Raw genomic sequence first — 12,722 nt, 5'->3', positions numbered from 1 at the left:
AATATCAAATCATGCTTAAACCTTTTAGAACTTCTAAATATAGAGTGAAATATATTTATTAAATCAGTTGAAGTTTCACTAAACATTCTTATAATTTAAAAAAAATATACCGTAGTAAAAAGTGATGTTTCCATGCACATTGTCTGCCTGTACATAAAAAAAAAAAGGTGGGAACTTTTCAAGTTTGCAATTCTATCATCCATTTAATGCAATGGACAAGAAATTAAATGGAAAACCTAAACTTTTTGGTCTCCAAGGCGCCTTATGGCGTTATTGATTAATTTAACGGAAAAACACAAGACAGAAGGTTGATTACACTGAATTTGATTGCTTCCTTTCATTTCCTGTCAGTCGGTCTGTTTACAAAGCCACTTTGTAGCACTGATAAAGTAGTATCCAAATAACAACTCTTTTATTTGAAATGTATACTGTAAATTTCATAACCTGGCTACTGTGTGACTCATGCATTTGAATCACATTGTTTAAAAAGAAAGAGAAAAGGCCTTGGGAATGGTGGATTACATAAGACAAATGTTTATTTTTTTACATCAGCTGTACACGACATAAGCAATTGCACAATTGTACACACCTACACAAAGTTCTCCTTAAAAAAAAAAATACAGAAACAAGGTATGGACGTTTATCAGCCATGTGGGCCGTGCACTGATAGTTCGGTGAAAGAGTTTATTTAAAAAAAAAAAGAAAAAAAGAAAAAAGCTATTATTATTCGTCGTCTTCTTCCTCCTCCACTTCTTCCCCCTCTTCTTCCCCCGCCGCCGCCACCACTTCTTCTTCTTCTTCTTCTTCTTCATCATCACTGATTACATATTTCTTGGCCTTCTTCGTGGCCATTTCCTCATCATCCTCTGCCTTTCGTTTGACTGACCCCTCGCCCTCCTGCAACAAACAAATACACATTCTGATCAGAAAGAGCAGGAAAATTAATTGAAACATCAAATCATAATGCACAAACTGTTTCATTCTCTACATTCTAATGATATGATTTCATAGTTTTTAAATGCAATATTATAGACATTTTTGTTTTTAATGGCGGCAGAACAGATATTGTTTACCTATCTGTGATAAATCAAAAACAGGACAAGTGAATACGTTCACACCGTATTAGCACATTCTTCCAAGTGGAAAAGACGAGTCGGCACCTTTTCCTTTCGCTTGTTTTTTAACTCTCATGCAGGCATTGTGCAGACGAGCTGGATTTTCAGCATTAGCGCTGGTCTGTACCCTACTGCCACCTGTGTGCAGAGTAGCATACTGTATGACACTCACCTCATCACTGTCGAGCTTTTTAGCCTTCATCAGCCTCTGGGCCTTGTCGTCGTCGGAGCCTTCATCGCTGTCTGATGAGTAGATCCTCGCACGCTCCTCTGGATTGAGTGAGAGAGAGCAAAACAGTGGGTGACCTCATAAAATAAACATTCTTGAATAAAAGACATTAGCAACATGTCAATTAGTACCAGGTGGCAAATATATTCTCACACTGTACTTCGAGCGGTTTACTTTTTTTTTTTTTTTAAATGATAATAGTAGAAACACAAATTCAACTCAAGTGAAAACACAAACTCTGAGATGTAAGTAACTACAAAATTAACTCATTTACTGCCATTGACGGCTATAAACGTCAAAAATTAATTTAAACTATTTCTATTTGTTTAATTCCCCCCCCCACTTTTGTTAACAAGTGTATGAAAACCTAGAGAGAAAAAAATATTGTACATTTAGAATAGATATAAAATTTGTGATTAATCCCGAGTTAACTAGTGAAGTCATGCGATTAATTACAATTAAAAATTGTAATCACCTGACGAGATTATTATTAAAAAATAGGGGCATCAGGTGATTTTTTTTAAAATCGTAATTAATCGCATGACTTCAATAGTTAACTCACGATTAATCACAAATTTTATATCTGTTCTAAATGTACAATAAAAAAAACCTAGGTTTTCATACTCTTGTTGACAAAAGTAGAAAAAAAATGTTAAACTCATAGAAATAGTTTAAATGATTTTTTACGTTTATAACTGTCAATGGCAGTGAATGAGTTAAACATGTCAACATTTAGTTTTTTTAATAACATGACAGTTGACACAAGAAGACAAAAAATATCTACACACAATATAGTTTCCGTTTAATAAGCCTGCAAAATGCTCATACTGAAAAGAAGAAGAAAATAACCCGCTGCACATTAGGACTTAAGATTTGTGTAGTAGCCGGCAAATACAGTACAGCCCATGGACCTGTTTCACCGAAAGACATATTTTGATAGGACCATTATACATAACAAAAGAAAATTAAACATACAATTTACCATTACACTGAATGTAGTTGTTGTAAATAGCCCTGCACATTTTTCTCTTCAACGATCTGATTGGTTTTGTATTATGTTCCATAGCATAGTGTGTAAGACTCGACATCATAGCCCAGCTCCAAAAATTAAGTATTTCTTTGTTTCACTGTTTCTATTTCACTTTCAATTTTGGTGAAATGTTTCCACGCATTCCATACAACATAATGCAATAGTCAATATGACACAGTGTCGAAAAGCGGCACTAATGTTGTAATAGGGAAAAAGTTCGACATCACAGTTGTTTGTTGCCTGTGCATTTTTTGCCATGACATTTCGATGGCAAAGATTAAGTTTCACTTCACGCTGCTGCTGCTGTTCATCATGGCCAATACTAATACCATGGTCCCACTGGTATGAATCCTTTAAGAATAAGGCAGATGGGATTTTTTTTTATAGGTTTTTGGTGAACTAGCGAATACACACACACTCGCTCGCACATTCATACACATACAAAAAAAAAAAGAGCACTGATGATGACATTACCGAATGAACAATACTGAGCTCTTTAAAAAAAAAAAAAAAAAAAAAAAAGAATAAGGCAGATGGAAAGCTAGTAGGAGTGTGAATTGCCGAGTACCTGGTGATTCGATTCGTATCACGAGTCATAGGTCACGATTCGATTCGATTAATCCCGATACGAATCTATAAATTGATTATTATTATTGATTATTAACTCAAATTTAGAAAATACTAATCAGTAAACTTGTACATGTACTCTGTAAGATTTGTATGAAAATGTATTTATCTGAAAATTCAGGCTTATAACTTAGCCACTGCATTTAACAAACAGGTTGCAGTCTGTTTCATGTTTGAACAGCACTGAAATAAAAATATTAAGGCTTAATGTTCCATTAATATAACATCCGTCCATGCTTAATGTGTGAATCCTAACCCAAAGTAAGACGTTTTGTTGAATATTCCCATAAAAAATTGATGTTTAAAAATCGATTCAGCCGCATATCGAATCGATTCGAGAATTGCGCGCTGTAATATCACGATATATTGCCGAATCGATTTTTTCTAACACCCCTAAAAGCTAGCATTATTCTCATCCACAACCAGCTTATTTTTGTACGCTCTAACCCACATAGATGTATGAAAAAAAAAAAAAAGTTAACTTAGTTAATAACTGCAAAAAAAATTCACCTTACCAGTATGTTTTTTTTTTAAGATGAGACAGATTTTTTTTTTAACACCACAAGCTTATGGTGTTTAGGTAGGAGCAAGAAATTCTTGTATCTGACAACATCACACAACTGTCTAAAATAAGACCAGGGATGGGGGATAGCTTCTGTCAATCTGTTGCGTCATCATTGTTAATGTCTCTGGTTCTCATTTATCCATGTCGCTGCATTTTTCACCTTATCAGACCCCAAGATTTCAATCAATCAAAACTTCAACTGCTGTCGATTTGACCTCTCTCTAGTCATGGAATTTTGTCATCCGAAGGTAAGAAAAAAAAGTAACAAGCGTATTTTGACAAAGCATCTGTTTTCAAATGTAACGAACAAAAGTACAAATTCACCACAGAAATAAATACTAAGTACAAAAGCTTTGTTACCTCTCACCAGTGACTAGTGCTCACCTCTCAAGCCGCCGCCGCCTCCTTTGTATTTGCCCTTGATGGCCGCTAAGCTAATAGACTCGTCCCCCTCCTCGTCGTCGTCATAGCGATCGGGCTCCAGGTAGCTGCTGCTCAGGCCTCTTTGATGTTGCTTCTCCCTCATTCTTCTCTGCTGCGACTCTCTGCGGATGGACGCTCGCAGGCGCTCCTCCTCTTTCTACATTGATGGACATCAGTTGGAAACGACATTGACTCTCTTCAAATATATCACGTATGCAATTTTGATCCCTGAGGGAAAATGATCTTCCTGCTGTTAATGGAATGCGTTAATACTGCCCTAATGTGGAGTTGCCGATGAGTTGATACTCATTGTCAATAATACACTCGACAAATTATAGTCTAACAATATAGCGCAGTGGTTCCACAGTGCCGCCGCACATCCGTGAGTAAAATACGTGAGTGTAAAGCACCATGTTTAGCATTGGATATCAGTAGCCTAATAGCATACTTGTCCAAGTCATTTGTAATTTACCATCATATCAAAAGCAATGTCTGTCATCCAGGTCATGGTAATCCACAAAGCTAGCTCGAGTTTAAAAAAAAATGATTTAGGTGACTATGCTATTAGTCTAATGATATTAGCCGTGCCAAGCAGAGGAAACTGGCTCGAGAGTTTGGTTCTGTGTATGATGGACGCTATCAGCAGCATTTTTTGTTTGCGCTGGAAGCACAGACATAACCCGCCTCAGACTCTAATGGCAATGTCGTCAACCACAGTCCAACATTATTATGTAAGTGTGTCACCATGTGTCTTTATGTAAGCAGTTGGGATGTGTTTACACTAGAAATCACTGGCGCTTCGGATTTTTTTCTTTCTGCTGGTGATGAGAGCACACTCAAAATATAAAAAGAAGAGAACACATGTCACCTTAATCATTTCATTACGATGCGACTCGGGATCTCGTCCGGCCATCGGGAGGATACGGATCTTCTGTGTCTTGGAACAACGGTCGGCCAGAGACAAGGTCATTTTCCTGTGTGTGGCGCTGTCAGTGGAGTGAGGCCTGGTGAGGAAAATGGACATTTTGATGTAAGAATAAATCACAGCAAACCCCGGTATCGTTTGCACCCCAACCTTATCTGATTTTTTTTTTTTTAACCAAGCACACTTTGCCCCGAATGATTGTATCACATTAATTGACAGAAATAGAGAGTGAAAAAGGGGACACTTAAAAGTGTGTTTTAAGAAGCTTTAGTGTGTATTAATGGGGGTATTTAAATAAGCTGAAAGCATGCCGGAGGGTAAACTATTATTATTTTGTATTAAAGCATTTTATGCTGTCTCTATAGCGCTGGTGGGGCTGGCTTGTATCCCACGTGATAAACGGGTTCATCCCTATAGCATTCATCAAGATCACCACATTTAACAACTTGACTCGGGTCTTCAAGGGGACATAATGTGAAATATGGAAACATTTTTGATTGCTTGCATACAAAGAGTTGAGTCTCTGGAGAACGTGCTTACCCATTCAGCGTGATTGGTAAAGAAACCAAATAGATCTTGTTAGCCAACCATTAAAAAAAAAAAGTCTACCTGCGAACTCTAACTACCTCTGAAGGGAGTTTCAGAGTCTCCAGAATTCTCCAATAATACCACAAAAAGTGACTAGATTTGTTGCAAGTCATTAATTTTGAAAAATAGTTTGTAGAGGGTTCAGAAAAGTTGCCAAGCACAAGTTATAAATTGGCTAAATTAGCAATTGGCAATTGTTTAAAATTGCATTGCCTCTAAGAGTGACGTCTAACAGCAGCAATTATTACATAAAGTTTCCGTGATCCACTAAGTTATTATCTTTTATGTGAATTTAACTTTGCGTTGGTTGCAGTCAAGTAAACTAGACACAATTAATCAACAATCACTTGATTCCTTATTACAATCCCTCTTCAAGTGTATGTAACTTTTGATTGTCGGCTGATCAGATGAATAATACTGCAATAAAAGAAAGTTTAATATTTATTAATAAAACTATTAGTAACCACTGGGTTAGTTACAGCAGTAATCTGAATCAAAACACAATGGTCCATCAAAACAAAAAGGTAATTTACAATCTGGCAGATTTTAGCGCTGTTGTGTATTCAATCACCTTTGGATGGCATCCCACTACTAGGCCCATTTTGGTCTGAGAAAACAGAACATCCATGTGGACAAGTGGCAGTTAAGAGGATTACACAAACCTGGGCAGCTTGCACAAGCTAATAAAGGACTTGGAGCAAATTTCTCAATGATGCGTGAATGGACGCTGCTAGGAATAAAATTCAACTTGAAATACACAGCAGAGGACCCTGCAAGTATTCCTTGCAATTTCATATTTTAGGTGAAGGCCTTATTTATTATTGATAGGCCACGGAAGGGGATGCGAGTACCTGAACGTGAGCTTGGTTTTGAACACAGCCTGTCCCTGCAACCCAGTACCCTGGCGGATGAACAGGTGGTTGTGGTCTCCCTGGAGAGGAGCTTTGTAAATGTCAAACACTTCATTCCCCAGGTGGAGGGACATGCTGCAGCAAAAACGAAAAGTGCACAGAGTTGAGCGGGGCCCGCCATTGGGAGAGCAGTCAGACAAACTGACAGGTTGACAGTGAAGACGTACCTCCCATCGGACCATTTGACGACGCGTGCGTTGCTTTCGCGCGTTTCGTTTCCCTCCTCGTCACGCTTGACTCGCCACCGAATGGTGTTCTCCACCTGGGAAAAGCAACGATTTATAGTCAGCCGCAGTTAAGCAACTTTCACGGCGTCAAGTCCCAACCTCTTTTCAAAACAGGTTACACTTTTACATTAAAAGGATCCGATAGATGCTCACGAGAAACCAAATAGGCTGGATTTACGCTACAGTTTCAATTGTCCTATTCATATGTAATACCAGCATTAAATGTTACATGTTTGTTTTTTTGTCTGACTAAACTACTCATTGGAAGGTGTGTGGCCTGTTACATCTGGTATAAAAATAACAGTATTTGATAAAAAACAAAACAAAAAAACATCATGCCTACAGTCGTCAGTCGACCATGTTGATGGCAGTGTGGGGCTGGGGCTGCTTAGATCTTACAGGACCTGGATGACTTGATGTAATCAATGGAGCAATGAATTCTGCTGTCTACTAGAAAATGCAGCAGGCCAACATCTGGCCAGCAGCTCGGGCAGTTCATGCTTGAAAGCCCCGAAATTCCTCCACAGCAACGCAAAAGACTCCTCAGCAGTAATCAAACGCTTAATTTCAGTTTTTGCTGCTATGACTGACAGTACTGCCACAATCAAACAAATGCAGCTTTATGGTAAACAAAAGATGAAATGTACACACACACCTTCAACTTCAGCCTGGTGCGTCCTTCTTCATCCAGCATTTCCTCATCCTCAAATTCATCCTCATAGTACTGTGGGTCAAAAGGTCTACATAGGGGAAATTCCCCTGAGCTCAGATTGAACACTCAGAAGTAATACTTCAACACATCTTAGGTTACTGTGAGCACTGTGTGCATTTATAAAATTTAATTGGCTCTAACCTGGGCTCCACAGAGAGAAAGTTGGGCAGCTTAACAAAGTAAAGGTCAGAGCCAAGGTCGGTGCTGACTTTTGGGATTTCTACTTCGATACGAGTCTCAGGCACAGCCTCCTCCTCTGCCTGCTCCCCTTCCAAACCGTCTTCTGTATCCTAAAGAAAGGAGCTCATCAAACACCGCTTCATTGAGCCATGATAAAAAGGGATTAGCGACACGAGTCTTAGCGAGACGCTCTGAGGGCAACACAGATTGGTAATTCTCATTAAAAATGACAGAGACAGTAATGAAAAAGTTGAGGTGGATACCATGGGCTGTCCCGGGGTCGGGGGCTTTTCTGCATCACTGTCAGAAGAAATGTCGTCAGCCTCGCCAAACAGGTCATCTGCTACAGTTTTCTTGTCTGCGTGATAACACAGAATGAACAACCTTACAAACGCAGACAAGAGAAAAAAAAAAGATGAGAGCTGTGAAAGGTGAACACCCATCAGGGTCTCTTACTATCATTTGCGCCCATTTCACTGTCAGAATCAGAGTCTGAAGCAGCTTTTGCTTTGCTTCTCCTTTGGAGGAAATCATCTTCACTATCGCTTCCTTTTGCAGATTCTGAAAAATACAAAACAGACACAGCAGGATCAATGAATCTTTTGGCCTATTTCACTTTTCTGAAGTGTTGTTCACATTATCATGTGTGTATATTACACCAGCCAGTTTAGCTACTGTGATCACTCCTTGAATTTACCTGGATTAACACGCATTACAACACTGTATAACAAAGAGTTTTTGATATCAGAGAATGAAAGTCTTATCATTCAGATTAAAGGTGGATTCAAGGATTTGGCGCTGCGTCTTCCGGGTGGATCTTCTTAACAATCGTTTCTCGATCCTGTCAATCAATCTGCCGTAACGCCGTTGTGCGTGCTCGTTCCTGGCTGCGCATGCGCACTTCGAGCGTTTGTAGCATGTAGCCGCTGAGCTTCGTATTTAGCCATTCATCGTTGTAACTCCACCAAGATCACCGCAGAGCTGGTAGGATGGTCTTCCGCATGCGTATTTTTTTTTTTACGCGACAAACAGACGTTTAGCTTCTACTTTTTGAGAAAATCCTTGAATCCACCTTTAATGGGAAATGAAAACATTTAAAAAATGTGTTGGCTATGCTCTGCAACTCAGTCTTATCTTTGTTAGTGTCTTTGTCGCTACTGTAAGCATAGACCGGATCTAAAATACAGATAAAGACTTGTGATGTTCTCACAGGTGAATGAGTGGTCAAAATGGTCAGTGTTGCAAACCTGAGGTCTCATCATCTTGATAATAATTCTGCCCATTCTTCTAAATATGGTAATTGTTTTGTACAGTGTCTGTTCTAGTTTTGGTCTTGCCTTGTACAAACGCCTGCCGACCAATGACGAACCATTAGGAGTACAGTAGAGCCCTGATTACGTACTGACATTTCGGCACCCATTAATTTGCATATTAGATGATATACAGCATTTAAAACTTATATTTTGCAATATTATTTTTGTGTTTTTTTTTCTTGACGCCCTCCAACTCCCGAACCTGGCCAGCAAGCTGAATTCTCACGGTATTTGTTCACAAATACTACGAGAATCCATCTTGTACTGCTCCCGCTGATACGGTCACAACCAAGTTTTTTTTTAGGTTGGACCAATCAGGCGTTGGTTAGGGCGGGACATGCAGCTGTGACGAAACCAGGAAGCGCCGACGCCAGGGGAAACAAACAAACCTAACAGACGAATGAATGCTGCAATTAATTCTGTTCTTGCAGAATTACTCATCGTTTCCTTGTTGACTGTTGAACAGCGAGAGGCACTTGGTGCATTTTTATCTCATGAAGATGTTAGTGTTTTTATTCCCTTCTAAGGCGAGACCGAAGATGACATTTTCATCCGTTGCCGTGACTGGTCAAACCAAACGTGCACAAGATGCAGCATTGTCCAATCAGCTCGAAGTATTGTACAGAATGTCCCGCCTTTCCCGAGCAACTCACCGTGGCGCAGTCCCAGATTGATAATGTGAAGAACTCTCTTGAGTGAATCACAATTATCAATCTGGCTATTGCCAGGTTACCAACCCCCCATTACACCTTGTTTTGAATTTTATTTTGGAAAACACATATTGAATGTTTATCATCATCATTTGTTGAATAATTTTTGGGGTTAAAGATTTTTTTTCCCCTTATCGCTGTCAATTATACGTGGATTTTTGCTTTTCACTGGCCTATCCCCTGCTAAAAGGGGGTTCAATGTACCTGACTTTCTGTTCCTGGGCCCTTCATCATCAGAGATCTCCCTTTCTTCATCCGAGTATTGCCGTTTCTCCTCTTCGTCCTCCGATTGGTCACTCTTAGCTCTGCCTTCCCACTTCTCATCCTCTGAATGGTTCTCCCGGCCGGACACATCTCCATCAGAGTGAGGGGTACCCGCACCTGACCGCGGGGTTCCGATGTCACTGTGAATGCTTGAACAAAATAAAATGAACAAGATACACCCACATTATAAGCTGCATCTGCACAACCTAAAGAGATTTATCTTATACAACGATAATAACCCCTGCCAAAATGGTATGAAATCACTCATTTCTGATATAACATGATATTTCCATAATTGTGATTCTAGTTTGTTTGCAGGCCAATTAAAGCATCTCATTAGAGTCCATGTGCTACAGACCTTCTGTCAGAGCGGACACTGCCCCTGTCAGAGCGAGGACTTCCCCCTCCAGACATCCCACTGCCTGCTGGGCTTCCGCCATCTGACCGGCGGCCTCCATCTTCCTCGTCCTCCTCGTCATCGTCTCGATGGCCACGCTCCGAGCCACTGCGCTGCTCTGCATCAGAGTGTTCGTTCTCAGCCTGATCCGAGTGGACGCTGGCATCAGACTGATTACCCGACCGCTCGGACTGATTGTCGCTGCGTCCGCTGCCACTGTGTTGACTATGCTCTTCTTCCTCGCTGTCATCTCCAAACAGTTCCTGAGAATAAAAGCATGTACAGTGAATTTCACGGAAAAATTCATCGTGATATACCTGGGATTCACTATTAATAAAAGACCCAACCTTTCAACAAGTTAGTGTTTAACTAGCACTTGTTTCATGCATTGTTAGTTAACTCATTGACATTTCTGAGTCTCAGTTTACACAGCTGTCAAACAGTGGCACACACCTTATTTATACTGGGTTTTCCACCCTCCTGGCCTTCCTCTTCGTCATCATCATCTCGTTCTCTGTCACTGTCACTGCCACTGACCGATGCATTGCTGGCAGAACGAGGTCGCTCTTGCTCAGACTCGGAACCAGAGCCTGAAGCAGATTCTGTGGGACATTGGTCACACCATTAGGCACATCTGCACTTTCAAATGATATCAAACACACATGTATGTACTGTATCTAAAATTGTGCTTAATTACTGTATGAGGAGGTAGTAAATGACTTGTTAAATTTATTAGTCTTTATAACCCCTCAATTGGAAATTGACTCACACTCTGCTTCTGCTGTATATGTTTTGCACAACATGCAGTAAACCAGATCACACATGGAAGATTCAAGATTAGATGTCAAAGTGAAACAGCAGGGTTGTGCCTAGCTCAAGGGCACATCGACAGGAAGCAGACTAGGGGGGTTATTTAATCACTGTTCCAATCTACAGGTGAGCCATTGCTGCTATAAGCATTTTATAAGAGTTTAGTGAATGCGTGTAGAGCATTTATACATCAAAATAATGTCATGTGGTAAATTTATTTTAAATTTTTAATAGTACTACTAATGTTGTCAATGTATATCCAACTTACTTAAAGAGAAGCAACAATATTACGAAGAAGGTTTAGTTATTTAAAAAAAAAACTAGCAGTAGTGCGAGTCTAGCATTACTGTGTTCAAGGTGCAATAAACTTGATGTAAATCAAATCAGAAAATACAACTCATAAAACAGGCTCAATGAGAATGACTTATGCATTCTTTCTAATTAAGCAACTTAAAATGTCATAAACAATTTTAGTGTGCCGAATGTAGGATAATACTAAATGTTTAAGACGTTAAGTTTATTTTTCATCTTAGATAATTGCAGCCCATGTTGTTAGCATAAGTGCTAACAAACACCGCCGTGTGTTACCTGTTTTTAGCTTTGCTAGAGCTAAGTACCTCTTTGACTCGATGCACATACTAACGTCATAAAACTAGCAGATGAAAGGTGACAGAGAGTGCCATACCTCGTCGGTCATTTTCGCTGTCTCCATCACTCCCGAACAATTCATCCATATCCGCCATTTTTCCAAAACTACTGTGAAATGTGACCTAACGGAAATATTTAGTAAAACTTTACGAGGACAGATTCAACTTCCGGGTCACGCTGGAGACGACACGCTGCTGAAGTGAGTTCAAAAGAACACTAGGGGGTGGTAAAACGCAGGGCGTCGATATCAGGTATAGTTGGTCCATTGTACTGTTAACATTTTCCCCCACTACTGTATGACATTTATGTAATTTTGGCGTACTTGCTCAACGATGTTACCAGGCAAAACTTTGGAAAGCCGTTTGAGCATTTTTTCGACGTCCCGATAGTACTAGTATACTCTTTGTACTCACAAGTAACTTTTTTTTTAACACTATTGTGTGACATTTCTGCACACTAATATAAAAACTTTGTCAAACAAGTAGGACAACTACACGTTACTAGTTAGCTAAAAAGTGTGCACTAGTTAGCATCCACATACAGCTAGTGAAGTGCTTGATGTTAACTAGGAAATTTAAAATTTCATAATGTCACTACTTGCAGTACATGTAGCACAGACACAGTTGTCAAATAGTGAAAGTTTTGCCTCAATAGCAAAGTCAGATTACTAGTATGTAGTGTAAATGTGCAGTTTCCATACGCCAAAGTTGTCCTGCTTGTTTGGACGAATAGTTCTATTAGTGCACTCGAGTAATTTCAATTTACCCCATGAAATCCCTTGATAGGCATTATATACATCTAAGCTATTATTATTATTGTTGTTGTTATAATGAATAATGAAAATAATAAAATGTCAAATTGGCAACACATTTCACCTGATTTCTATTATTTGACAAATGTGGCAGCCATTTGAGTACTGCTATATATGTCCCCGATTAGTATTACAATCATAGTATGTTACAGTGCATATGTTGTGAAAGAAGTAGTACATGCAATTCTATCAATCGTCACAGTCGAGTGACAGCAATAATAACAACTTAGAGAGAGA

General features: G+C 39.4%; 1 protein-coding gene and 1 long non-coding RNA gene across 2 annotated transcripts; one reads left to right on the top strand and one right to left on the bottom strand.

Moving 5' to 3' along the window:
- Positions 1 to 511: 511 nt before the first annotated feature.
- On the bottom strand, positions 512 to 11,805 carry leo1 (LEO1 homolog, Paf1/RNA polymerase II complex component). Its single transcript, XM_086071262.1, has 14 exons — positions 11,712 to 11,805; positions 10,670 to 10,818; positions 10,178 to 10,479; positions 9,760 to 9,968; positions 7,989 to 8,093; positions 7,796 to 7,890; positions 7,494 to 7,642; positions 7,296 to 7,380; positions 6,581 to 6,675; positions 6,354 to 6,488; positions 4,858 to 4,993; positions 3,951 to 4,146; positions 1,288 to 1,385; positions 512 to 897 (listed from the first exon to the last, which is right to left on the bottom strand). The coding sequence occupies exons 1-14, from the start codon at positions 11,767 to 11,769 to the stop codon at positions 724 to 726; spliced, it is 1,986 nt and encodes a 661-aa protein (XP_085927388.1). The 5' UTR covers positions 11,770 to 11,805; the 3' UTR covers positions 512 to 723.
- Positions 4,781 to 10,573, top strand: LOC147177219 (uncharacterized). The gene is made up of 2 exons (XR_015094365.1): positions 4,781 to 4,996; positions 10,176 to 10,573. It is a non-coding gene; the product is annotated as an uncharacterized LOC147177219 (long non-coding RNA).
- Positions 11,806 to 12,722: the final 917 nt, after the last annotated feature.

This window comes from Leptonotus elevatus, chromosome 3 (assembly GCF_054856555.1).
Source record: "Leptonotus elevatus isolate MCC_2025b chromosome 3, RoL_Lele_1.0, whole genome shotgun sequence".
NCBI lineage: Eukaryota > Metazoa > Chordata > Actinopteri > Syngnathiformes > Syngnathidae > Leptonotus > Leptonotus elevatus.
This window is presented reverse-complemented; position numbering and strand designations above follow the sequence as displayed.